The sequence below is a fragment of the Sturnira hondurensis genome, unplaced genomic scaffold (assembly GCF_014824575.4).
Source record: "Sturnira hondurensis isolate 20B ecotype Veracruz unplaced genomic scaffold, ASM1482457v3 Scaffold0007217, whole genome shotgun sequence".
NCBI lineage: Eukaryota > Metazoa > Chordata > Mammalia > Chiroptera > Phyllostomidae > Sturnira > Sturnira hondurensis.
This window is the reverse complement of record NW_028079848.1, coordinates 1,528,998-1,556,116: the sequence shown is the minus strand read 5'-3', so window position 1 is coordinate 1,556,116 and position 27,119 is coordinate 1,528,998. Positions and strand designations below refer to the sequence as shown.

Genomic DNA, 27,119 nt, shown 5'->3' with positions numbered 1-27,119 from the left:
TTGGTTGTGAAAGTGTCGAGCAGGCAGCCGCTCACCATTTCACCTAAGACCTGATAACAGAAACGACTGTTCCGGTCCCCGGGACCCAGTAAATCCACGTAAGGCCGTGGGTCACCTCTACGCCACGTTCCGCTTCAGTGGCTTGAGTTGTGAAAACTGGCTCAGATTGTTCTCGGTCCTGTGTGCACGGTCCCAGTGTCACCGAGCTGTCTGGGGAGGCCCGGTGCCAGGCTGTTTGTGCTCGTTAGGGTGTGAGTGCAGGAGCCGGCCTTGGTGGGAAAGGCGGTTTGGAGCAAGACTGTGATCATTTACATTAACGAACGTAGGCATTTGGTTGAATGCCTATTTTTTTTAAAGATTTTTATTTAGCTCTCTTTAGAGAGAAAGAGAAGGAGAGAAATATCAACGTATGGTTGCCTCTTGTGAGTCCCCTGCTGGGAACTGGCCTGCAACCCAGGCATGTGCCCTGACTGGGAATCGAACTGCGATCGTGTGGTTCTCAGGCCCGCACTCAATCCACTGAGCTACACCAGCCAGGGTGTGAATGCCTATTATAGGATGCTCTTAACTACGGTTTTTATCTTTACAGCAACATGAGTGCTATCACTTGGGAGCCACTTACGTGTCTTGCTGGTGCGCGTGTTGGCTGGTTCTAAAAGGATTTATTCTGCTGATTTCGCGGGACCTTCGAAGCTGTGACGTAGCAATGAGTTCACATACTTCTGTTCCTCAGAGGAGCCATGTGGTCAGAGTAGAGCCTCGTGCTAGATCCGCAGCTCCGGAGATTCCGAGTTCCCACTTTCCCCGGGGGCCGGCCCTCCCCACTGTTGGCTCGCACCTGCGCGGTCATCGATTTGGCTCCATCGTGAGGGGCAGATTGCTTTGTCTGCCCACTGATTCTTGTTAAGTACATTCTCATTTGCAGGCCTAGATGATACAGGCCGTCAGCTTCTTCTCTTCCTTGGAGCTGGTGCACGCGAGCCGAGGATTTGGCCAGAGCCTGGGAGCCAGGTGTACTTTGGACAGTTGTGGAAAGTACTTTGGGGCAGGGCCCGGTCCCCAAGTGTCCATACGATATACACAGTCCCCAGGGTAACTGTCTAGTACTAGTGAAATGTGCTGTTGAGCCTCTTGGAGCTGGTTTAGTCAAAACTCAAATAGACTGCAACTTCATTTTAAAGACTTAATATAAAAACGCTTATTTATAGTTGTGTTCATTACATGCTGAAATGGTACTATTACAGATGTATCAGATTATATAAAATACATTAAAATGAATATAGTTGGTTTCCTTTTATTTTAACCTGGTTATGAACATATTCAAAATTACATGTGCCGCTCTGTGTTGTGGCTGGCATCATAGTTCCTTTGGTCAGCAGTTATTTTGATTATGTTTTTGTTGTTGTTCACTGTTTATGATTAAAGATTGTTTTATGGAATTTTGGCTTTGAAAGGTCCCTAGTTCCTAGCCACTGGAGTTGTTCGGGCATAAGTTGAATGATCGCCTGGTGTTGACCATTCATTCATTCAGCATCTACAGCCTAGAAGTGTGCCCAGCCCTGTGCTAGCCTCTGGGCACCCAGACTTCAAGGCCACGTTCCTTGTCCTTTAGAAGCTCATGGTGGCAGGGTGGATGGGATTTAGTTCATTGCTTGGAAGGACGCTTAGGATGCCTTCTGAGACTCCTCCCAACCCGTGGCTCTGCAGGTGTTTGCAAATATCCTAACAGTTGCCACCCAGATACGTTACAGAGAACCACAGCATCAGGACCACCGGGGACCACTGTCACCCCCGCTCTCTCTCTCTGTCATCGGCTCTTTGGGACTCTTCAGTGTGGTCCCCACGTTGTAAACACCTTGCCCCTGTTCTTCTTTTCAAACAGGCTCATTACCAGAAATGCCTTCTAACTGTTTTGTGTAAACATGTCCTTTCCTTTCTGGTTTCATCTCATTATTACCACGGGCAAGGTTGCTAGGTGCTGAGTGACCTCTTAGGCTCTTAGCAGCGGCGTGTTGGTCACCTGGCTTGGTAAAGAAAGAGCGTTTGCTGGTGCCCATGGCGTGAGCACGGTCCTGCCGGTGCTGACGTGGGCTCAGGGTTTCTGAAGGTTTCACAGTCGACTCTCGCTCCGCTCTGGGGCCAGACGACGCAAACCCTTTCCCTTCGTTCCTTACATTGAATTTCTCTTCAGCTTCTTTGCAGCAAACTAAATGCAAACCATAAAACTAAATGTAAAATTCCAGCGACTTCATCTACACAAGTGGTCACGCATGCAGTTGCTCCCTCAATGTTATCCGGAGCCCCGCCCGTTGCCACACTCACGTGGGTTTTTAAAATCCCTTCCTAATGGCTCTGTGGCTCGGGCGGCCATCACGCTGGAAGTCACACTGAGAAAGGATCGTCCGGGTGGATGGAATGGAGGTGGTCAAGCTTGAGGCTGAGCTGCCTCAGGGTTTGGATGTCTCTAGATGGTCAGTCCTTGGTCTTCCGTGCTAGGGGTTAGAGACCCATGCTTGTGGTGAAAGCAGAGGCGGAGGGTTAGAAACTCTGGGTGTTCGGGCATTACCTTATCCCCTGAACGAAGAGCACCTCTGGTTTACCTGTTTAAGGAGGTAACACAATACTGGGTAAAACTGTCAGGAAAGTAAGGGTGAGCGCTGGAGTTTTTCCCAGGCGGGAAAGGGGTGCAAACTCTCCCTGCTCAGGGGAAGTCTGCGGGGGTTCCGTGGTCCTTTACGAGGGACGTGGACAAATACACTTCCCCCTTACCCAACTCAGTAAATGCTTGTTGGCTTCGTACATGCGAATGGACGAGGGCATGGGTGCGTGAAGGAAGGGCCAAACCAGGAGCTGCCTTAAGACCCCCAGGTGGAACTGTGCCCTGCAGCGTCGTTGGCTGTCCTGATTCAGAGCTTTAAGGAGCTTGCACTAGAGAGAGAAATTTGAGGTGGTTGGCCGAGGGGTGGCAGTTTATGTAGATGAGATTGCGCAGGGCATGGTTCTCAAAATGTGGTCCGGCCTACCAGCAGCCTCAGCCCCACCAGGCAAGGCGTTAGGAATGCGGAGTCTCAGGCCCTGCCCCGGACCTAGGGAATCGGAAACTCAGGTGGGCCCAGCATTCTGTGCTCCAGGGAAGCTCCAGGGAAGCTCCCGGTGCTGGCAACTCCTGTCTAGGGGGAGAGTGGGGAGAACTCGAGCCTGGACTCGAGGCTTGGGGAGCCCTAACTTTGTAAGACTGGGAGCTGATGGCTGGCTTTGCAAGGGAGATGGGGAAGGAGTCGTGTTTAGAGAAGTGATGAAAAATCCAGGAATCAAATGAGGAGACTACTCCGAGGATGGAGACGCTTGTCGCCGGCACATGAAATATAATGACGCTGGAAACACATCGCCTGGAGAGACCAAGGAGACCAGTAATTGCCAGGGGTGGGCGGGCAGCGGGGAGAATGGAGAGCTATTGCGAGTGAGCGCAGCACCTCCTTATGGGGTGAGAGAGTGGTTTTGGAATTAGCGGTGATGGGAACTGTGAATTTACTAAAAATGACTGAATTGCGTACTTGAAAAGGTTAAAAGAGTGATTTTTTTTCTCAATTAAGTATAAAGGTCCCCTGGGCTCAGTGAGGCAGAGGCCGCTGGCAAGCTCAGGGAGAGGCGTTCCCGGGGTGGCCCGAGGGTGGCAGGGACGGTTGGGGGGGGGCACTGGAGGTGAAGGTTTGGGGGGAGCAGAGGAGGTGGGAAAACCCATTCTTTAGAGGAGTCGGGTTTTCCAGGGGGCATGTAGAGCTGAAAGGTTTGGGATGGTGCCTTTATTTCCCCTGTGATCGGAAAATGGTTTAATTCTGTTGGGACGGGTACAGGAGAGAGGTGTGTGGGGGGAAGAGAAGGCGTTGCGTTAACTAATGATCTCATTCCGGAGGAGGAAGGGACTTTGGAGGTTGCCAGAGCCTGGGGTTCTCCTGACTTGGCCCCCCGCTTCACGCAGCGGGGCCGGGGAAATGCGCTTGGCCGCCGTGTCCGACTCAGACTGGGCGCCGCGTGGGGCCAACCGTCCTGGTCCCGGTGGTTCTCGCCGAGCTGGGTGGTGGAGGAAAGCCAGCGGGAAGACGGGACACAGCGCTGCTTTTGCAGACTGAACTCCCTCTGCGTCGTCCCGTGGGCTTCCGATCGGATTCCCGGTGTGGTCTCCAGTCCCACTTGCGGAGGAACCCAGCACGGCCCGTTCCTGAGCCTTGGGAGAATCATCTCCTGTTAATCGGGTCGATTCTGTGGTTTTTCGTGTTCCCCTTGGTCTTCAGTTTCTTGGCCTTCTTAGGTCTCTCACCTGATTTCTGGGCTTCAGGATTTTATCACTATGGTATACGCTCTCATTCTCTCTGACCTTGTTGGATTCCATTTAAAAAAAAGCTTTCTAAAATTATTTTTTAAGTGAGGTTCTGGTGGCTACCTGGGTTCATCTGCCACCTATACCCCCCCTCTCTTCCCCCCAAAGTATATCACAGGTGTTTGCGGCCCTTCACTGCCTCGGCTCCTCTCCCTTGACGATGTTGAGCGGGGGACCACCAGGGAGCCATTTCTCTCTCCCCTGCCCAGCCTGGGGCAGGTTTGGGGACCTGCTGGCCTCACGACTGTCTGTCGTGAGGATTAAATGTGCGGACGCATGTGAATGACCCAGCAGAGCAGGTGTTCACAAAAGGTGTTCCACCTCCTTTCCGGGTCCCGAGAGTGTGACTGCATGGTTTTGCTCGCCTTACCACGCATTCCAGTCTGTGAGCCTGGGCCTGTCTGACCAGCCGGCCTGACCGCTTTGGGGCCCCAGTTCAGCCAGGTGCCATATTAACTCTCAGGTCTGCTCCCTCGGGCCACCAGCGCCCTTTTTAGTCGCTGGGGAGCGTGTGGCTTTGCTTGGACGAGAGATAGCGTGCAGTCTCCCCGTACTTTGCAGACAGTCCGAAGGCTGGGCCTGGGTTTTCTGACAACTGCCGTCTGTGGGTTTGTGTCGCTGCGTCTGGGCGTGGGGAGGTAGGCTGGAGGAAATAGAGAACCACCTGCTAGTCTTAGAGTATTTGTTTTCTTTTTAAAGGTGAAAGTTTTATTCCCTTTTCTTTACTGAAGGAGTAGTTCTTTAATCTAGTGTCTGTGGAGCTAATTTAGCGAGGTAGTAATTTGGGTTGACAAAATAGGATTATCTTTATTGTCACTGACCTTGTGGGATGACACTCAGTTAGTTGTAATTGTTGGACATGAACTATAGCAGTATTAGCAACACATACGACTTTGTCCCAGCAGAACCCTGTGTGACTTTGTCATAGCCGTTTGTAATTCCATCACAGTTGTTGCTTGTATCTTAAGATGGATACTATTTGCATTTCTTTCTTCTTCATGGCCCTTATCAGACCGACTCCTATGCCTTGCTGTGTAGCATGGTGATACAAAAGTACACATTGTTGTAACAGAAACTTGTTCTTAATGTTTTTCTTCACTGTAAATTTAATCGAGTGAATCTCCTGCTATTCCTTTGTATTTTATTTCGTGCATGTGAAACTTAGGCTGAGAAAAGGGTCCCTCGGATTGCTGACGGGTCCCTGGTACAGATAAGACCCTGAACGTCCACCCCACCGAAGCAAGTGCCCACAGGGACTGTGCGGTCCTTCACACACACCAGTGTCTTGTCTTAGGTCCCCAGATACTTCTTTCTTTGGTGTGGTCCATTCATATTTTCTTCTTGATAGATGTTTAATGTCTTTAACAAGGTATGTGAAAAGGGGGTTATTTTGTTTTTCACTGACCCATGCGTCCCAACAGCTTTAAACGGACGAATTCTGGCGATCAGACAAGGGCCTAGAGCAACCCGCCCTACTCACCTGGGTTAACTTCGGAGCTGCAGGGCTTAGGAGACATTTCGGTCAAGCTGCCTTGCGGACTTACTGTTCGCACACGAGGCCATCGGGATGCTGAAACTCAATGATGCTGAAGTTGCGTTTCAATTCATGGCTGAGCCGCCGTGGGTTCAAGTTACCTGGGCTGGCTGTGATGTAACACTCAATTTTATATTATTATGTTAAAGTCCTTAGAGGTCATTTTCTCCCTGTGGGACACTGCCAGCCCCACCCCCTTGCTGCCCCGGGACCGACTTGTCCTCTCTGGTCCCTGACGGCTCTGTTCCTTCGGGTCAGCAGTGGGGGCTGGGCAGGGAGACTGAGAGCTTGGAGGTCAAGTTTCTTGCCTTGGACACCTTGGCAGGGTGCTAGTGTTAAAGCTCCGGTCCAGTCCTTGCTTAACTGACCCGAACTTGATACTTCAGTGTTACGTGGCCCGAAGCAGGTCTGCTAAGTTGCTCTGAAAACTTAAATAAAGGATGAAGCCCTTGGCTTTGGGGGCAGTGGGTCCCCACCCCTTTGGAGAGAACCCCTCATGGTGCCCTGGGAGCTCTCGGGGTGGGAGGGGGTCCCAGGGGAGGCCGTCTGGAAGAGCAACCATCCTGTCCTTTTTTTTGGGGGGGGGAGGGTTGGGGAGATGGCATTTAATCCATGAAAATAGCTGCGAGGTTCTGCTGACCCGCACCTACCCTCCCCTTCACCTTTTCAGAGTTGTATTTGGCACCTCTGTCTTACGTAATGAAACGGTCCAGTGCTACTGGTTACGATGAACAGTAATAATAGTGGTCACGGTGCTTATTAAGTGCTTCCTCTGCCGGGCACTGTGTGATGGATGTCCTGCTTCATAAATGCGAGCGGCACCTGTCCCGTGAACGGCCGCTGCTCTCCACGCCTTCATTTCACAGAGGATGACACTGGGATTCAGAGGTCACATCCCTTGCCCAAGGCCCCAGCCGGTGGGACTCGCAACAGAGACAGTCTGGCCCCCGAGTGAGGGCTCTTCCACGTGCTTCCTGATGAATTCCGCCCCCGGGGTGCAGCCGCTGCAGGGGAGCTGGGGAGCTGGGGAGCAGGCAGTTAACTAACTGGCCGGTCCTCACATGTCCCCCCGTTGACCTCGTCCGCGGCTGGGAGGCCACGCGGGCACTCGTGCGGCCGACTGGTATTTGCGCATCTGAATGTGGAAACCCCCGTGTTTAACCATAACCTTCTCTGTGTGTGTGTGTTTGCAGGGATGCTTCGTTCGGAAACTGCACTTACAACCTCACCATCCTCGACTGCCTGCAGGGAATCAGAAAGGTAATGAGTGACAAGTGTCCCTGCTGCGGGGGCTGCGGGAGGTGACACATGGGAAAAGGAATGACGCTAGTGTCTTTGCGTGCTGCTGGTGGGACTTCAGCCCTACTGTCTCGGCGTTCAAAAAGTGAATTTGAACTTTGTAAAGCTATAAAGTACCTCTCAAACATTTTTCTTCTAATTTAAAAACTATTAAGCCCTCCTGTCCACCCCTTGCAAACAATACCGTCAACACACACTTCCTGTAACATCAGTTAACAGGCTTTACGGAGATAGTGGCTAATACAAAATCCACAATTGCAGCATTTAAAAATATGCCTGGGGGAAAAGGTAATTCTATTTTTATCAGCATCGTCATTGTTGTGGTCATCATTATTTTGCCTATCCCGCCATCTGGCCCAGCCCATTTCTCGTATGACTTGTGTGAAATTTAGAAAGTGCTCCCCCTGCGGTCACAGTAGCTGCCGACTTGACGCGGAAATCGGTGGCATCCGTCCTGCGGTAGAGGGGAGGAGGCACTTGGTCTTGGGTAAATTTCTTGTTTCATCGGCTGTTGGAGTTTATTTTGCCTGAGTGTAGATGAGGTTTCGGAGGACCTGCTAGGCCGCCCAGCCTGTCAGTCTCTAAGCAGCTGACGCACCATTCCCTCAAACGCCTCTTCCGTGGGGCACGCACCCGGCGATCTTTGTGGCAGGGACCGCCAAACCTCCTGAGGACAGAGATGGGTGCGGCCACAGCTCTGCCTCTCCAGGAAGCTCGTCTTTCTGGTCATGCTGCACTGGCGGCGTCAGAAGCGTGGTCACGCGGGTGCGGGACCTCCCCACAGAGACCTGCACAAGCGCAGAGTCTGAAAAGGTGGGAAAGGGGTCGCTCAGGGGGGGGTTTCCTCACCGATGTCTCTGGAATGGGACGGGTGGAGGAGCAGAGTCCTTCCGCTTGTTCTGGGAGAGTGGTCTGTACCTGTTTGGCACTCAGGAGAATCCCCCAAGGCGGCAGGTTAACAGTGCCGGTCTGCGACCCCCTCCCCTCCCCAGCAGCTGCCTCTGATGCAGCGGTGCAGGCATGGGGCCTAGACACCCGTGTGCTGCGTATAACTCCCGGTGTTTCTGCTGCAGCTGGTCCATGGTCGGCAGTTTGGAGAACGCTGGTCTCTAAAGTATGGTCAAAGATGGCTGTCTGGGAGCCTGCTTAGTGGTTCCTTCCGTTTTTAATGACTTTGTCACGTCCCTTTTCAAAGTAACTGTGCTTTCGCATTCTTTGTAATCTGTATGACTTATAAAGGACCCTGCTTCTTTTGGAAATAGTATATCTGAGCAGGCCGGGTAGTTTTTAAAAGTTCTAAGTCATTTTGTTACAAAAAGGAGTGTCAACTTTCTCTTCGCGTTGTTGAGCATATCTGTTCTTCCTTCTAAACTGTGAGACCATCGAGTACAGTTTTACTCTGTTAGAAACTCTCACCATAAGTCTTTCCACGTAGAGTTTTAGGGACAAATACGGGCCTATTCAGTAAAAAAAAAAAAAAAGCCCTTTGTTCTAAATGTCTCATTAATGACAAAAGATGAGCCATCCTAAGAATTTTTGATTTTCTTTTATCTGAAAAGTGAATCACTATCCTATATTCTGCTATGGTCAGGTATCAATGAACTGGGTGGCCTCAATAGGTTTGAACTATACATTTGCTAGTATGTTGTTGCATTTTGTAGACATAAATCAATTTTACACAAAATAATGTAAATTAATTCAAGAGACATATTTTGTGGGGCATATTTTCATATTTTTCTAAGTGTTTAGTCCCACCTGTAAGACAGATGCAAAGCAAAACGACTGATGTTAGAAGCTGATTTTTAGAAACGTTTTACGAACCGAAGGTCCCCCGACATTGTCCATCCAGTCAGGGGGCACCATTGATGAGTGGGAATTTGGGGAATGGCAGAAGCCTTGCCAGTTGAATGTGCAAAAACTAACTCAAATTCTGCTTTCAGGGATTACAGCATGGATTTTTTGACTTTGAGACTTTTGACGTGGATGAATACGAACACTATGAGGTTTGTACATTTAAATTTTTTTGTAAGAGAAAATTACACATTGATTAAATTGTTTCCACCCCCCACTGCCCACTAACACTCAGGGGTTGCACATGGAGCAGCTGGTAAAAGCAATCATTCTGGAGTTTTCTATATTTGTCCATTTTTCAGCTTTGATCAGGAGCCTTCGAGTTTTGGAAAATGCCGTATATCTATATATATTCTTTCATCAAATCTTTATGAACAGTTACCTTCCACTGTCATGAGAAAAACAATTTTAAAGTACAGTTTGGCAGTGAAATTGTAAGTTACTCTCGCTTTCAAATTCAGGTTCTGTTGAAGACAAAAGGAGACTCGCGCCAATATTTTGGCGGCGCACAGTTTATTGGAAACTCGGCTGCGTTTGCCGAGCTGTAAGAGGCGGCCTGGCTTTTTCCCAGGATGCTATTGCACAGCTTCTGCGCGGCATCTTGCCTGTGCGGCCGTGCAGGGTTTCGGCAAAGGCTGTTGGAGCTAGGCCGCCAGTAAGGGGGTGTCGAGGACCTCTGAGGCCCTGTTCCGTGTGCAAGTCTTGGGCTAAGGTCTCCCAGGCCCGTGCTCTGCGTTCAGGTGACTCGCCAACGGCCCATTGTGTTACGAATTGATAAACAGAGGCATCTTCCCGAGTGCGGTCTCATTCTTCGTCGTGTTTGCGCTGATCCACCGTATCTCATTCTGGCCGCCAGGCTGCGGAGGTCCTGGGAAGTGTTTCCCAGGTGATGGTCCAGAAGACTCTGCAAAGAGTCCGTATCTAAACAGTTATACATTTCCAACAGGTTTTTATTTTTAAAGGGATTCTCAAAGAACTTGAGAACTAAGAGCAGCCATTCCCTTGAAATCCAACCATTGATGAGTTCACTTAAAAAAATAAAAATGGACCTTTCGCTCCGGGGAAGATTTTGGTTGTCCACGAAACAAACAAAACAGAAGAAGACAACACGGAATGGGGCTTTCTGCTGTTCCCCAGAAGGGCTCGCCTTTTCGGAGCTGCTCCTGGGTTGGCTGCGCACAGGCCAACGCACAGTGGGACTGGAAGCGAGCCGTCCTGCCTGGGCCCGCGCCCTGCTCCTGGCGGGGGTGAGATGTGGAGAGGAAGGCAAAGCAGCAGCTCCGGGGCCGCACGGGGAGGGGCGGGGGGGGGGGTTGCCTGCTNGAGATGTGGAGAGGAAGGCAAAGCAGCAGCTCCGGGGCCGCACCGTGGGGGGGGGGGTGTTGCCTGATCTTGGCAGCTCACAGGTGCGGACCGTCATCAATGAAAGGATGACGAATACAAGAGACAACAACGACTAATTGAGGACGATAGCCTATTTTAAGATATTTATGTAATCTGCTCAAAGTAACTACTTTTCAACAGAAAGAGGCCAAGGCATATTAATTAAGAACCTGTTCTGATTTTGCCCTGACACTCCAGGGAAAAACAGACTGCGGGGTGGGCAGCTTTTTGAAGAGATGCTTCTTTCATTACTACCCGCTCGTCGCTGTGAGGGGAGGTGTTTTTTTTTTCCCTAAACCAGTTATTGGCAACATGGATTGCTAGATACTGTCACCTTCAACCAGGGCTTGCCTGTGACATCAGTTTAGTTTAATGTATGGACAAAGTCTGTCTCCAGGTGGACGGTGCTGTCCTTGCGTGCAGTTAATCAGCGCATCGTCAACCTGACCAGGTGGGGTGGACACCACAGGTTGCCCCTTCACAGGGACCTTGAGAACCACAAGTCCTGTTAGGTCTCCTGTCTGTCAGTGTGCCACCCGAGGTCAGTCAGCACCAGGGGTCATGGTCGTTGAACCCCAGGGCATGGTATTTCAAGGCTTTGCTTTGGGTCAGGCTTTGTACAGCAAACTGGAATGTAACCTGGGGGCTGCTCAGTCGGCTCTCTTGTTTGTTCATGGGTGACGGAATTAGAAAAATGCGAATTTCTGCCTCAGGACTGGCGTCAAGCGCCTTCTAGATGGCAGGTATGTGGCCTTGCCGGAGCCCCTGGAGGGACTGTGGAGGTGTGTCTCTCCTGTGCGACTTGGCCCTTCAGGGAACTACTAGAAGCATGTCCCTGGAGCGACCCTGCATTGTGGGCCCCACCTCTGCAGGGCCACTCGGTTCCTTCCCGGCCGCAGCTGCCGTGTGGACAAACTTCGCTCCCACAGCCACTGCTGGGGCAGCGGCCACGTCGGTTAAACCCGGGAAACGTTGCCTGAGAAGTGTCCCGTGGGGTTTTGTTCCTCCTGGGGTGGTGTTGGGTTCTCTGACCCTCCAGACGTCTTAAGGATAACAGTCTCACCTCTGTGGTCTGACCGTGGTGGGGCGTTTCGCTCGGCGACTCTCCTGAAACTGTTCTTGCTGATAGAGGAGCTCACGGCCAACCCCCCGGGTGTCTCTGGTCTCCCCCTCCTTGATCAGCGCCGTGGGCACTGGCTAAATCCAGAAACTCTGCCCCACCTGCCAGCTCCTATGGCTTGGTCTTGGTCTTTCTCCTCCTCCTGTCCTCTTGCTTCCTCCACCGGCCTGCAAAGCGGCTGCTGGCTGGGGCCCCGGGATGTCGGGTCAAATACACGCTCCTGAGTGGGGGCCCTGCTTCCGAGTTTCAGCCTCTGTTGGTGCGCTAATGGCCACAGGTCTGCACGTCTTGAGCCCCGGAACAGCCCCTGCAAAGGTGGCAGCATTTGGGCAGAGCTGGTGGTGCCCTCCCTCCAAGTCCTCAGCCACCAGTGCCTCCCTGTCCCTGCTGTTCCCGCAGAGGTGTGGCCGCCACCCCCTCCTCCTCCCGTCCGCCACACGCTCTCTCTGCAAATCATGCTGAAGTTAATAATCTAGAGCGTATTGTTTAAAGCCAAATGTGCGGCGACTTCATTTAAACCCCAAACTCAAATGTTTACTTTGCTTTAAACCCATTAAGTGCCAGTCCGTCGGCATATTTGCATTTATGTAACGCAGCTGTGCCACAAACACTGTTTTATTGTCCCAGACGATAGGGGACTAGGAAGAAGGCGCTCCCCACCCCAGGTTATGTTATTTGATTTAAAGTGTCTTTTCCAACGACAGTTGACGTTCCGTATTGCTTTGTCTTAGGGTCAGGTGCACGACACAGTGGTTAGACCATCGTACGGGTTGCAAAGTGTGCCCCTGTAAAAAAAAAACACAAGGGCACCTTTTCATGGATAAAAAAGGACTTTGTAGTTCTTCCTGCCTTTCTGATTTTCAGCACAGCCTGGGTGCTGCAGGTAACCCCCCGTGCACGTTCACCACAGCTCTCAATCAGCGTTCACCGCAGCATTCTCCTCAGCGTGTGCCCTGGTGTGCACTCCCGTAACAGAAATACCACAGACTGAGGGGCTTAACCAGCAGACACCTACTCTCTCGGGTCTGCAGGCTGGGAGGCCGAGATGAGGCCCCGCAGAGTGGGCCTCTGGGAAGGACTTGCCTGGTTCTTAGACACAGTCTTCTCCCCAGTCCTCACCGGTGGCGGGGTGAGGTGGCTCTCTGGCCTCTCTGTGAAGGGCACTAACCCCATTCACGGGGCTCGGGCCTCACCACCTAATCTCCGCCTAAGAGCCCTGCCTCCTAACCCCATCACCCTGGGGGTTAGGGTTAGGTTTTAAAAGGTGAGCTCTGAGAGACACAACCTTCAGCCTGCGGCACGGCCCAGAACAGTGAGAACCACAGCGCCTGCCTGTCGGGGTCACACAGGGTTAGACTGGCTATGTGACCGGGCAGTGCCTCGTGCAGGGTCGGCGTCATGTGTGTGTTGCTGTGTGTCACTGAGACTTGTCGTCCCCGTTTGCTCTCAGACTCCTTCAGAGCATGGAAGGAGTACTCTGTCTTATCTCACGGGTGACACCCAGTTAGAGTCCTTGATACGTCGTAATAAAGGCTCGGCCAACGCTGGAACCAAGGTGGAATCCTCGTGAACACTGCTTCCCCATAACGTCGCCTGAGAGAAGACACCGTTCATAGGGGAATCCATCCCGGGGTTGTCAAGGTCAAGGCCTCCCTTCTCTGTCTCACTGTCTGTTACGGCCGTGTAGAGGCCAAACGCTTCTCAGGGTTGGGGCTGAGCAGTGTACTTGCGGCCGTGAGAGCGAGTTTCTCACGGGCACGGATGCTGTTGTTAGACGTTGTAACCATTCAGGTTTGCAAACCCAGTGATTCGGCAAATGAAACCAGAAGACCCAGCTATTCCAAAGGAACCTGGTGAATCTTTCAAGTCCAAGAATTCTGGAGTAAAGGGAATCAGTGACACCCGAATGCATCAGTTTTAGCCATCCAAAGTTTTTATTTCATTTTTTTTAATAGTGAGAGCATCTGAGATTTTCCTACATAGTACCAGTAGGTGGTAGGCTTTCGGTGGGAAGAAAGGACACTCCCCTCTTGCCTCATCTTGGGGGGCTGTTGGTTTGCAGAGTGTGGTCAGCGTGGAACGAATCGCAGCTCCAGTTCCTGCCTGAGCCAGATCTCTCTGAAGCGTGTGTGTCTGTTTAATTAGAAACACCCGTTTGTGTTATTGGACATCGGTGTAATAATTCACGTATGAAGACAGCACAGGTATTAATGTCGGAGGCTTGTCAAAGTCAGCTTAAGTTATAATAGTCAGTGAAAAGCCGTCACTTTCTTATGACCGGCATATATTTTTTTCGACTTGGATCCAAGACCTCAATCTCTTTGTTTACCCCGCGCGCCTCTCCAGGCTACGGGACGCAGTTCCCTGTTCTCTCCCCGGGTGGGCGGGTTTGCAAACACTGGGGTTCTGTGAGTGAATGCGTCTTGCTGAGCCCATTGTCTCTGCCCCCCGTGATTGATTATGAAAGGTTACTGTTTAACCCACGGGCGCCGGGAACCCAGACAAACAGGTGGCGTGGCACATCTGTCGAGACCGCTTAGTGCCCACGGAGACGGGAAGACGGAGCTTAGAAAGCTGTTTGCTTCCACGCTTCGTCAAGGAATTGTTTTCCGCCGCCGGAGCATCAGGGCGTATCTTTATTTTTGAATTTGTAAATGCCCTTTTAAGCTTCACAGTTACTCGAGAGGGGCAGCAGGCCGTTAATTGAGGCCCGTTTTATTGAAGAAAGAAAATAAAGGTTTATCCGGAAGAGCTGTATGTTAGATGCTCCACGTGAGCCACTGCAGATAGGTAGCTGTGCTGGAGAATGAATTTGGTGTGAGCACTCACAGGGTCCCTGAGACCTGCTCAGGGTGTTGGGGAGACACTCTGTTACAATCACATTAACGCAGCACAGACATTTATAAGGCGGCCTGTAGCGTTTCTCTTCTAACTGGAGAGACACGGCTGCGTTTGAATCAGGAGAACCGTGCAGCCCAGGCGGGATTTTCATGGGAATGGCCAGGGGCAGTGCAAGGAGTCACTGTTGGGGTTCCCCATTTCTTTGGGGTTCCCCGTTTCCTTGAGGCCCGCATGCGATGTCACGTTTAACAAACACAAGCTCCTATGAGCCCTGTCCAGGGTGTGGGAGGTGTTTGACCCAGCGCCCAGGTCTGCTCTGTCCGCCCGGGAAGGAGAGAGCCTCTTCTGTGGGGACTTGGGGACCCACTGACTGGCAGTGGGGTGGGTGGGGGGCTCAGGATGTTCGTGTGAAGAAGCAGTGACCGGCCTTTGGATGCCTTGAGGAAACCGGTCCAATCACCTGCCTGATCTCAACCGCCAGCCCTGCCCCAGTCAGTGACGCCTGGTTCATCGGAACCGGGGAAGGCATGGAGGTGGAGGGAGGGTGGGGCAGTGGGGGGACGCTCTGCCCCTTCCCTAGTCTCCCGGCCTCTGCTCGGGCTCCCTGTGCAGGCGTGGGCTGGAGGCTGACACCTGCTGACCTAAGCTGGCCCGCAGGTGTGTTTTGTGTGGCTGCATGGTATCGGTATTGAAAGATGTCACTCAAAATGGCAAATTCCAAATCTCCTATGAAAATCCAATTGGAAGACGGGCCACGTTGCTAAGGAGCATCTATCTGCCTTTATGTCTCTCCTTCAGACCCTTGGACTGAGTGGTTTGCGGCCATGGCAGACGACCTTGGCCGACTCTAGATCGTGGTGTAACCTTGGACGAGGGTCTGGCCCTCACTCCCACCTCCGTCCATTTCCCAGTCTATAATCAGTGCTGGCAACAGACTTCTATCCGTAAAAACAGGAAAAAAAAAAAGCCCAAGAAAGTGTGTTCATCATAACCCTGATGTATAGTATTTTTTATTGGTTAATCTATGTAGCCTGCGTTCATGGCAAGTGCTTATATTTTTCTCTTAATTTTCCTTTATCGCTGGGACCAGCAATGTTCGCTTGCATTTCTTTCCAGTGCACAGTGGCCCGGAGACAAACTCGTGTCAAGCAAAGCACCTCCACCTAAATAGAGTTCTGGAGAATTTTTATAGTCTAGATAAAAACTTTTCTGAAGTGGATCGAATTCATAAATACCACTTTGAGAATCGACGCCGTTTTAAATTTAAGCCGAGTTGCTTCGTCTCCCTGGGTGCCCAGTCGCTCTTGGACCCACAGGGTGAGAGCAGCTTGGTCTGTAAGGCGATCCTCAGTTGTATAAGAATCATGAGATCTTTTTCTTCTCTTTCCAGCGAGTTGAGAACGGCGACTTCAACTGGATTGTCCCCGGGAAATTTTTAGCGTTCAGTGGACCACATCCAAAAAGCAAGATTGAAAATGGTAGGTTTTCCTTTCTTTTACAATCCCCCCTCCAAATTTATTGCACTTCATTTTTAATGTCTTACTTTCCTCAGAAAATCCAAAGAATGTTCGTAAGTTGAAAATCAGAGTGGTAGTAATCGGTGTGTTCAATATTATACTTTAGTGAGTGGAGGTGAGATCACCGAGTTAAAACTCGCCAGTGTTTAGGCTGTCTTGATCAGGACTCCCTCTTTACCTGGCCCAGGTGTCAGAGAAGAATCTGAGAAGCTCGTTAGACCCCATAAGATGACCCAGTTCCCACGGCAGTTCTGATTTATCAGGGGGCAGGGGAGGGGAGTGCCGGTCATCAGAGTGTTCTTTGGGGAACACCATGTTTAATAATGATGAGGGCGACAAGCGGAGTCCTTTATTGAGCACATACTATGTGCTAGACGCTAGCTCACGAAAGCACTGTCTCATTCAGCGCACACACACACTTCCGGGAGGAGTGGGTCCTGTTACCCTCATTTCCTGCAGGAGGAAATTGCCCAAGGTCGCTGGCAGTCACTGTGTTACTTATTTGCCATTCGTGGGCGGCTGGGGCATCCCTCTTCAGGGAAAGACAAACAAACAAAAAATAAACCTCTTGAATGAAACAGGACCATTAGTTGAGTTTTCCCATTAATATGTAGTTTCTACTTTCTTTTTTCATCTGGTAACATTTCCTAGAAGACAAGAAATGAGAGTCTCCAAGGGTTGAAGAGTAATTGAGGGGAGAAGTACATAAAATTTCAAAAGTCACCCTTGAATATAACAGCCCCTTTCCTTCGCTCTCTGTCTGCTCGGAGACCTGGACCACCTGTCCTGTGAGGGGACAGGATTGGAAACCTGGTCTAGATTTATTCTTATTTTTATCATTGTTATCACAAGTGTTTATTCTAAAATCCAGTTTTGTCATACATTGCTATTCACACATTTAGATTTGACCATTTCTTGGAGTTTCCACACACCTGCCCATCGTTTCATACCTGTGACTTCATGCACCGGGGAAACTCTGCCCGGAAGTTTCCCTCTGGGACGGGACCCCAGAGGGTTCGGCCCACAGGCCCCCAGGAGGCCAGAACCACGTCCTCCGCAGGGGTTCGCTCACCAGCCTCCTCCGCCCCAGACGTTGATGGGTGAACCCCTGTTCTGCGGGGTTGTTAGGAATATGCCTGACAGACTGCTCTCTGACTGGTGGACTCTCCAGGCAGCGCCAATGAGGCCTGCCCTTGGCCTTGAGTGCGAAAGGGTCTGACTCAGCCCAGAACACCTGTGCAGGCCTGGGGTTTGGTGGTGCCTCTGTTGTTTGGCGTTCACTGGCGAAGTGGAAGGAAATTTGCCACTTAGGATTCATGGTGTTTTGTGAAATTAGAGAGGAGATGAGGTATAATTTAAAACATCATTTAAAATATTTTTACAGAGATACTCCTTGCTTATTGTTTTAAAGGAAGCAAGTGCAGGAGAACCAATAAAAAGAGCGTAGAAATGACCTCTAATTCTACCCAGGTTTTTCTAGGCTTACTAGTTAGTGGTGGGATTATTTGGGGATTTTAATTTTCCTTCCATGTGCTTCTCTTTATTTTTTACCTGTACACATTTTTCCTCTCTCAATGAATACGCACAGAGACACTTATAAGAATATTCCTTTTTTTTACAAGCTTGGAATCACGATGTAATTACTGTCTTTTAGCCTTTTTTTTCCCACATAACATACACAAACATATTCCCGTGGGCAGGAAATGTGCACCTTCATTATATGTTTCCATGGCTGCCTTCTATATTATTCAGTGACTATCAATCAATCAATCAATCACTTTTGGACGACAAAGACTAACTTTTTGAAAGCTTATGGTGGGCAGACACGTTCATGTGTCTCTTCGGAAGCTCTAGTTTCTTGTCTAGAGTCTTGAAAGTAGACCCAGTCGCCAAAAGGATACAAACACTTTGTGTGATCATTCTTCATTGTCAGAAATCTTTCAGGAATTCTTTTTGGTCCCCAATTGCGAGACAGCGGTAATAATCACGGCCACCGTTGGCTTCCGTGCCAGGGATGGTGCCCAGCCTCTGTGCCCTGTCTGCTTCACAGTCGGAACAGGCGGCACCTACTTTAGGGGGAGCATTGCAGGCTCAGAGGGCCGGCCCGACGGGGGGTTCCCCCGGCTGGAAAGCGCCGCACGTGGATTCAAACACAGGTGTCTCCAGGTCCAAATTCCGGGTTGTTTTGAATTTTGTTACAGAGGAAGAACACGTCCACGATAGAAAATGTAAGCAATGTCGTTAAAAAGTCACGAGTAATATATGAAACACTGCTCTCCACACACCCTTTTTTTCCTACGCATTTGTTGTGCCCGCTCACAGTGAGAGAGAGAGAGCAAGGCCTGACAGGGCTGCTTACCTCGTGTTTGTCCTTTTGACGTCTGGAACGACTGCATCAAGGCGGCCGTCGGTCAAGTGTCGCCCTGTTCCTGGGATGCCCGTTTTAACACCTGATATTCACTAGAAGCTTCATCAGGCTTTTTGCAAAGGGCCTCACCTTTTAGACATCCTTTTTGAACTTAAAAGTAATGCGATGGAATTAGTAAACTCGATCCAGTTACAGCAAGATCTCGCCACTTTTTTTCCCCCCCCGCATTGAGAAACCCTGGTTTCCCGAGGAGGCTGGGAGTCGCGTTGGGGGTTTGGTAGTGGGGAAGGTGGATCGTCAAGGGGTTCACACTCGGACGGCTGTTGCCAGGACGCGGCCGACGCAGCCCCACAACCCTGGCAGCCAGGCAGGACGCGCTGCGAGAGGCTTACGTGGGTGTTGTCGCGTGTGTTGTGTGGACCGACAGCCGCTCTTGGCCTCGGGCAAGAGGAGAGCCCTGCTGGGTTTTGGTTAAACATATTTTGGATGTCAAGTTTTCTAAAAACAAACAAACAAACAAACCCCTCAGAACTCTCAGGTGGCAATGTCCTTCCTATCTTCATTAAAAAGAAAGAGAGAAAGAAAGAGAAATGAGAAAGAGAGAAAGAGAAAACAGCGCAGAGAAAGACAGCTGGAGGCGGGGAATCCCGACATTTGAGGTCAGCCTGCTCTTCCCGTGGGAGACCCCCAGTGGGCAGAGCCTGGGCAGGTAGAAGCCAGGCTCCCCTCCCACCCATCCTGCCCCGAGAACTGGCATGAGCCCCGCACCCTCTCTGAGCCCTGGTTTCCTCCCCTACCGAAGGGTGGAGCAGAGTGCATCTCGTGAGGGTTGGTGGGGTTGTGTAAAGTGCTCCGGCACGTCGGAGGTGCTCATCCGGTAGCAGGTATTCTGACGACAGTTTTACCACGAATGAGCCCGATATTTCATTTGCTCCATTTGCCGGCCTCTTTTGCAGGGGGATTAGTCCTCTGACTGCTGTTGTTCCGATTCCTGACTTCGAAGGGGCTGGGAGGAGATGGATTTTTTTAAAAGGCTGTGGGATTCTGTTTCAGGGCTGGGTTGGCACCTGGCCCTGCCTGTGCTTTTTACTGAGGTCAGGGCGCCTCCTAGTGGCCAGATGGAGAAGAGCTGGGCGAACTCCCCGTCAGCCATAGCGTCCAGTGCTTGCACAACCCCCACCCATTGCCCCAAGCTATAGGATATGGGCATTGTTTTCGGCTGTAACTCAGTTGAAGCCCTTTGGGGGATCTTGAAGAAACCTGCTCACCAGCGCTATTCATGTGACGTCCCCAGTTTTTTCGGAGACCTAGCGGTTAGCCCCCGGGTGGCTGTTCCCTGGAATCAGCCCCAGCACAGGCCCTGGACTCTGGCTCCAGGCTCCAAAGGCGTCCTCCCTCTCTCAGCAGCAGTGTGCGCACCAGCTCCCTCTCCGGGCCCCGCACCGGTGAAGGCAAGGTTGAGAGTCTGGCGCATAGTAAGTGCTCAGTAAACGCTAAGGAGCATCATTATCATTATTGCTCTTACCTCAGCATCCTGTTACCATACTTGGGAACTGCTCAGTGTTCAGTTATTGTTAAAAGAACTAGGAGATAGGATTTTTCCAAGTTGAAAAGCATTTGTTTTTCCTGTGTGTGTATGCGTCGCTGTTTCTAATGCGGAAGATTGTGGACTCGCTCTATCACCTGTGTGCCTGAAGCGGAAATCGTGGATCTGGGCTGTGGATTAGCCAGCCCTGCCTTCCAATTCCACCCTGTTCGTGGCGTGACCTTGGCTGAGTGTACCCTCCTCGGGCTCTGGGTTGCAGGCAGAACCAGCTCAGGCGAATGAAGCCCAGGAGGCACTGATTGGAATCTGGCTGGGGAGTCGCAGCCTCCAGGCGACAGCTGGAGAACGAGGCTTAGATTACGAGCCACACCCAGGGGAGACAAAGGGGCCAGGGGGTCTGGGCAGGGATGAAACTGCCTTGCTTCGACAGTGGGGCTTCAGCGGGGGGCAGCTGTTCGGCCAAAGAGCCAAAGGGCAGCACTGAAGAAACCAGAATATTCTGGAGGAAAGAGCTACTGCCTTTCAGGCCAGGAGACAGAAGAGGGGGGTGGAGTCACCAGGATGAGGGAGCTCAGAGGAGGAGCCAGGCTGGTGCCAGAGTCCTGGAGGGCCTGCGCCGGGGTGTAGAGGCCTGCATTTGGGGGCCGAGGAGTGGAGGGCAGGAGGCTGAGCTGCAGGCTGGCGCCGGGGGAAGCCAAGCTGCCCTCAGCTGCTGAGGCCACGCAGGCCGGACCACTGGGCTTGCTCCCTCCCCTGGCTCTGGCCTCCGGTCACCCTGGGGTGCCTCCCAGTTGCAGAGCTGACAGGAAGTCGGCTCAGAGCAGGTCGAGAGAGAGCGGGCTTGCTGCCAAGACAAAGGAAGAAGTGGCTGCTTGTGCAGGGTTGGAGGCGGCAGGAAATGTCCCCACGGTCACCCTGCGGAAACTGCGGGTCCCCTTGGCCAGCCGTGTGTGGACCCCAGCACCACGGACAGGCTCTGAGTGAGGGTGTCTCACCTGGTGCACCTGCTGAGAGCCAGTGGGCCCTGCTGGGGTTCAGCAGCACTGGGCAGTGTGCTGGGAGCCCAGGCCCCTCACCCCCTGGGGCTGCTGGGTGAGGCCGGCAAAGCCCCCAGGGGTCCCCTTGGTTGACTGTAGCTCCTGGGAACACTCATGTGAGGCCAGATGCACTCAAAATAGAGGGGGGGTTAGAGGCTGAATGCCTGACCTCCCCCCAAAAGAAAATGTCTACAAAAGAATCACTCAACCTCTTTGAGTTTCTGAATCTGCTAAGTGGACCGAACTGTTCTTGATAGGTCGGTGTGAGAATTAAGAGGAAACGAGAGTGTAATCGTGGCTGGAACAGGACAGGCGCTTAGTTCTCAGTCTCTTTGGTGGGGGCTGCGTGGCTGCGTTGCCGACTGAGACTGTCCCACCGGCAGAGAGGCTTCAACTGCCTTTGACGGGCTTCTGTCACTGACGTGCACCAGTAAAGGGATGGCGGCCCCGGCCGGCCAGCTGTGCGCACTTGTGCTCAGGGCTTGGCAGGAGGTGCTCCAGGGACTGGGACCGGCTGTTGGAAGGGAGCTCTCTGCAGTGCCCAGGGAAGGGTTCCCCTGCCGTGGGGGTTTCTCCACTTCCTCAGACTGCTGCATGGAAGCAGGGGCTGGGGCCTCTTGCCGTGTCCTGAGCTGCACGGTCCCCTGGGGCGCTGCTGCTCGTTGTAAATGTTACTGCAGATGTGGGTGTCCCCAGGTCCCCTGCCGCGCTGACCACAGGTCTTTCTCCCCCTAGGTTACCCTCTGCACGCCCCCGAAGCCTATTTCCCTTACTTCAAAAAGCACAATGTGACCGCCATCGTGCGGCTGAACAAAAAGATTTACGAGGCCAAGCGCTTCACGGACGCCGGCTTCGAGCACTACGACCTCTTCTTCATCGACGGCAGCACGCCCAGCGACCACATCGTGCGGCGGTTCCTGAACATCTGCGAGAACACGGAGGGGGCGATCGCCGTTCACTGCAAAGGTGCGTGCCCGGCCTGGGGTCCCTGGGAGGGGATGGCCCAGGCCCAGCAAATCACGTCCAACAAAAACCAGCTAGTGTCTTAGAGGAAAAAAGAAAGAGGTCTTTTTTGGTTTCAGAAGAGTGGGACACACACCTATTGAAATAATCCCTTCCTAGAAAAGGGTCGCTTGGATGTGGCCTTTCTGGGGTCAGGCTCGCTGACGCCGGGCCCTGCAGGAGAGGGGGACAGTGTCTGGTGGAGAGGCATGGGGTTGTTGCCTCCTCTGTTCTCTTTTCCTTCGGAACTGGCCATCTCCTTTCCGCCCTCCTCCACCCACCCGATAGTTAACGATCTCGTTTCCTGACCCTGGCAGCCCTCTGCGCCCATCCCCCTCTGCTCCCCAGTTTCCCTACTGGTCTTTGGCATCGTGAAGGGCACAGGACGTACACTCTTGGTGTTTTCTCTGGCAGCCTTGTGCGAGCGGACCTTTGCGCCAAGCCTTAGCTGCGGAGGAGGCTAGGTCACTGTTGGGAGACTCCCTGATGTGGTGGGAGGCATTTTACAGGGGTCTTTCTTTGATTTCAGCGAGAAGAGGAAGGAATCCCTTTGGCCTCCTTGGCCTGAGCTCCCACATGCAGCTTTTCAGAGCGCCTCTGGGTGGTGCTGTTCGCGCGTCTGTGGAGTTTTATGCTACTTGCTCCCATAGGTATCGGGATCGTTCTGTTCACGTGCCAGGTGCCACTGTAACTGACTTATTCAGACAAGCTCAGCTTGGGTTCTGACAGTAATTAAAATACCATCTTGTAGGCCCCTGTTTCTATGTTTAAGATTTGAGTAGGTGGAGGAGGTACTTTGCCGAACATGTGAGAGTGAGGGAAAGCTCCATTTGCCTGGGGCCCAGGGAAAGGGAAATGAGCTGTAGGTGGCCCGGATTTCGAGGGGCTTCTGGGGTGGGGCTCTTGACCCTGACGCAGCCCCCCCACCCTTTGTCTGAGCAGGATGGGGCCCTGGCTCGGGGCTCCCTACCTCCTAGGAAGGTGTCTTTGTTCACTCCTTGCAGACTGCTGTTTCCAGTTCTGAGTAGGTCACTGCAGGGGGCTGGTGAGCAGGCTTGCCCCAGGGGCAGTCCGTTTGCACCCTGACTTTGCCTTTCTGTCTCACTTGGTGAAGGACGGCCCAGGCCCAAGAAAAAGCCTGCCTTTCACGTATTTCCAATATCAGTGGAATTTGAGAGCTAATGGGAACGCAGCCGCTGCCAGCAGGTCAGGAGATACTCACATGCTCTCTTTTGAAGTTTATTTTTGTGTCATGAAAGTCAGTGTTTTTCCTGGGATCAGTTTGGCCTGATTTCTGAGTCGTTTCGTTTTGCGAGGACCACGTCATATGTTTTATCTGTGTGTCATGTCTCGGGTCGACAAGTTCAAGGGGGAAGAAATGGGAGGCTTTTCTGAAAGCTCAGCACCTCTCTCCATAGCCTTCCTCACTAACAAACAGTGTGAAAACAAAGTGTCTGGTGCTACACATCCTCGCTACAGGTCTTCCTCTCCATTATACCCTGGATCGGTGCATGTTGACACTTATTTTATAGTACAGAGGTTTTTTTCAAATGTATTTAAAACCAGAGCCTTTTTGTTTGTCCCTTTTTTAGCATTAAAACAGTGTTGATATGTTACAGTCTTGACGTGGCTGCTTCTTAGGTATGGGACTTCTGTGCAGGTAGTCTGTCTGCAGGTGGTTCTCAGCGTGGTCATCCCATAATTTGGTTGTGATTGTGATGTGGTCGGGGATGCTGGCGGGCACAGCATAGACTTACTCCGCCATCTTGACCGGAAGTCCCAAACTTAGACCCTTCAGCAACTGAGGCCAGTCCTTGCACGGGAAGGTCACATTTACCTGTGGGGACATCTTTTTTGAGACCACTTCATTTGCTTGCTCTTGTGCACACACTTAGGATTCTTTTATAAGGAGCATAGCTTTGGTTTAATTACAGCTGTATTACTTTTAAGAGAGTGGTTGTCTGCTATAGGCCCGTTAATTATTTTGACACTTGCCCTAATTAAGTCAGCTGAATTTTCTGGGAATTCAAACAGCCTTGAGCATTTTAATCGCCCTACAAGGGGGAGGCAGAGGGAGTCTTACTGCCTGTCAAATGCACTTTGATGGCTGTCAGGAAGAGAATGGATGTGTCCTGTCTCGACATAAAGTACGACGTAGAGAGTCAAAGGAGAAATGGATTTGCTGGAAATGGGTGGGGGTTTATGACAATCCAGTGTCTCCAGCCCACCTTCTGGTTAATAAAACAGATGGCTATGGATTCTTAAAATTTTCTAGCACAAGTAATCATTTAAAAAATGGCAACGCCGTGATGTTCTGGTGTGCAGTTGTTGACGGTCGACAGGGATTTCAGAGAGCGCCAGGAACGGTAAGGCAGCCGACGTTGACCGTGGCATGAACAGAAACCGTTCCCGCCTCTTGTCTTGCTGTGCCAGGGAGACCTTGGGTGATGAATGTTCTAACAAACTTGCTCAGGTTTTTATGACAACGTCGCGGAACGTTCCTGTTCTGCTCGATTGTGTTAAGAGCGCAAAGTACGTTCTTTTTATAGATGAAATTATAGGCTCTTTTTGAAGAGGGGAAGCAACCTGAGTTTCAGAGAAACTTGAACGTTGCTGCGCTGCCTTTTCATTGTGTGTGTGACGAGGGGCCTGAGAGGGACCCCAGCAGCCCCCCCCCCCTCAGGGAGTGGGGCATGGGAGCTACTGCCACCCCCAAGAAGGCCATCCTGAGGGGCCCTGGATGCTGACCGAGCCCTGGACCCTGCTCCGGCTGTGTCTGGCCACCACGGTCACCTGTGGCCCCTGCAGACTCCCAGGCAGTGGACTCCTCTGCAGGAACAGAGACAGAATTCTCGTGACTCTTACATTGAAAGGGGAGCCCCTGCTGAGGCTGAAGTCACATCTGACTCTTTTCCAAGCACGTAGGTGTTGGATCGGAGGCCAAAGGTGCTTCACAGGAAAACAGGCCACCTGCCCCCTAAACCCCTCACCTAATAAAACAGGGGAAGCAGAATGTTTGACCGGGAGGGGCTCCCGGGAGGGGCACGTGGGCAGTGGTTTGCATCTCCGGCCCGTCCCCCTCTCTTGCAGCCGGCCTCGGGAGGACGGGCACCTTGATAGCCTGCTACGTCATGAAGCACTACAGGTTCACGCACGCCGAGATCATCTCCTGGATCCGGATCTGCCGCCCGGGCTCTATCATAGGGCCCCAGCAGCACTTCCTGGAAGAGTAAGTCTGTCGTCACTGCCCCCTGCCCGCCCCCGCTCCGTGTGTCGGGCTCCATCCAGGCTCCGGGTCACCTCTGCCTCAGTTTCCCTGGGCCGTGTCAGCACCTCCCAGGGAGTCTTCTCGACGGGCAGCTCAGGCATTCTCACCCTGCCCTGTCTCTCCCTTTGCTCGGGGACAGCCACCTCTTGTCCACCTCGTCCCTGCTGTCTCCCCTGTGTGACCTGGCCACAGTGCAGTGTTCCGACGACGTCGTCCCACCTGGCCCCTTTCAATCTTCGGTTTGCATGTCTAAGAGCAGGATAGAAAACAAAAGGAAGCCCAGCTGAGGCCCATCGGTGACTTCGGGGAGGCTGTCGCCTTCCTGACAGCTAACTCGGCTGCTCTGTGGCCGCCACTGAGGAGGTGCCCAGGAAGGAAAGGGGGGCTGGGCCAGTCTGGCCCTGCCCGTGCTTAGGGGAATGCTTCAAAATCACGCCTCCCTTCCTGTACTCAGGCGCTAGCTTTTTGTAAAACCCCGGCGGTCCACGGAGGGGCAGGTAAAGCCCGTACGGGCACAACTCTTCCTGACTCCCCCTTAAAAGGTCTTGACAGTCACCATCAATTTGTGCATAAAACAAGGAGATGAAATCAACACCAGCCAGTTTAGGTCCAGGTCAAAGTCTCTGTCAGTGAGTGACCTCTTGTACTGAAATTCCACTTTTCTCTCTCCATGTTGGAGTGGCTTTCTTTGGGATAGCACCCTTCTCCATATAATTCATTCCTTTGCCTTTAAACCATTTTATGTCTGTGAGAAACACACCCTGGTAAGTTTCACGGAAAGATGCTGGAAGGGAGCGATTCGCTCCAGAAACGGTGCTAGGGCTCCGAGCCTGCTGAGGAATCACTGTCGTTTCCGGTCCCCGAGGGGTCACCGGTGAGACCATTAGGGCAGAAACATGTTCACGTACATCGTGGCCTGAAAGAGTGAGGCAGAACCGTACTGAGCACACGAGAAAGCGACACCCAAGAACAGGAGCCGCAGGAAGACCGAAGTTCCTAGGTTTTTGGCCTCTGAGATACAGATAAAATCATTGCATTATTTAAGGGTTCCACCCTTGATGGGACTCTCTGCCCGCGGTTTCCACTGTTTTGCACGTGCGTCCTGACCCTTGATCCCTGTGTGGTCCATTCTCCTGCTGAAGTTGAATAAAGGGCCTTGGGATGAGAAAACCAAACCGTTCGTGTGCTGGGCTGTCCAGGCATCTATTAAAGCGGTTGATTGGAAGAGTTTTCATTTGTTGGGTCCCCACCGAGGATGCACCGGGCACTTGGTGCTCTGCTGAGAACACCGCCGGTCAAGTTCACCCAGCATCTCTCGGGGCATCCGGCACCACAGCCCCCCACTTCACACCTGCACGACCCTCCTCCTCACCCCTGTTGCAGCTCCTCTCCCTGCCGCAGCGCCAAACAGTAGCCCAGAAGGTAGGTTAGGAGGCAGAGGCACCCTAAGTTGGAAAGGACGGTGTTTTCCCTGTGTAGACTTGTGAGCAGACACATTTGGGATAGTTCCTCAGGTGTGAAGCCCACCTGTAGCTCCAGGTGTTTGTCTGTGAAAGCTGAGGTGCACGCCCGTCTCCACGTGCAAGTGAAGTGGTGAAGTCAGTGGTGACCGGCCCCCGGGCAGGGCTTCTGTGGGCAGGCTGTGTGTCTGACGCACGACCTCCTGGGTGGGGTTATGCCTGAGGGACCCTGTGGGCATCGCCTCCCGGCCCTCCCAGGCTTCCGCCTCTGTCCTTTGTGTGTGACAGAAGGGTCCGCAGCAGGTTTTGAGCGGAGGGGTGCTGTGATCTGACTGTAAGATGCACACACACACACACACTTTTTTTTAAATAAAAATTTCGAGCTAATGGTAGATTTCCAGGTGGTTGTAAGAAACAATAGAAAGGTTCCTGTGTACCTTTCCCCTCCTTTCCCCTAAGGCAAAACTACAGTGTAACGTCCAAGGCAGGACACTGACGTGGGACACGGATGTTTC

General features: G+C 52.1%; 1 protein-coding gene across 2 annotated transcripts in view; it reads left to right on the top strand.

The window, feature by feature from the left end:
- The window catches only part of CDC14A (cell division cycle 14A), a 103,399-nt gene that overhangs the window by 52,559 nt on the left and 23,721 nt on the right, over window positions 1–27,119 (top strand). For both annotated transcript variants that reach the window (XM_037051325.1, XM_037051324.1), the window contains exons 6-10: window positions 7,106–7,172; window positions 9,152–9,214; window positions 15,797–15,884; window positions 21,610–21,840; window positions 24,967–25,105. In XM_037051325.1, the coding sequence (XP_036907220.1) occupies window positions 7,106–7,172; window positions 9,152–9,214; window positions 15,797–15,884; window positions 21,610–21,840; window positions 24,967–25,105 (588 nt within the window). The remainder of the gene's footprint in view (window positions 1–7,105; window positions 7,173–9,151; window positions 9,215–15,796; window positions 15,885–21,609; window positions 21,841–24,966; window positions 25,106–27,119) is intronic.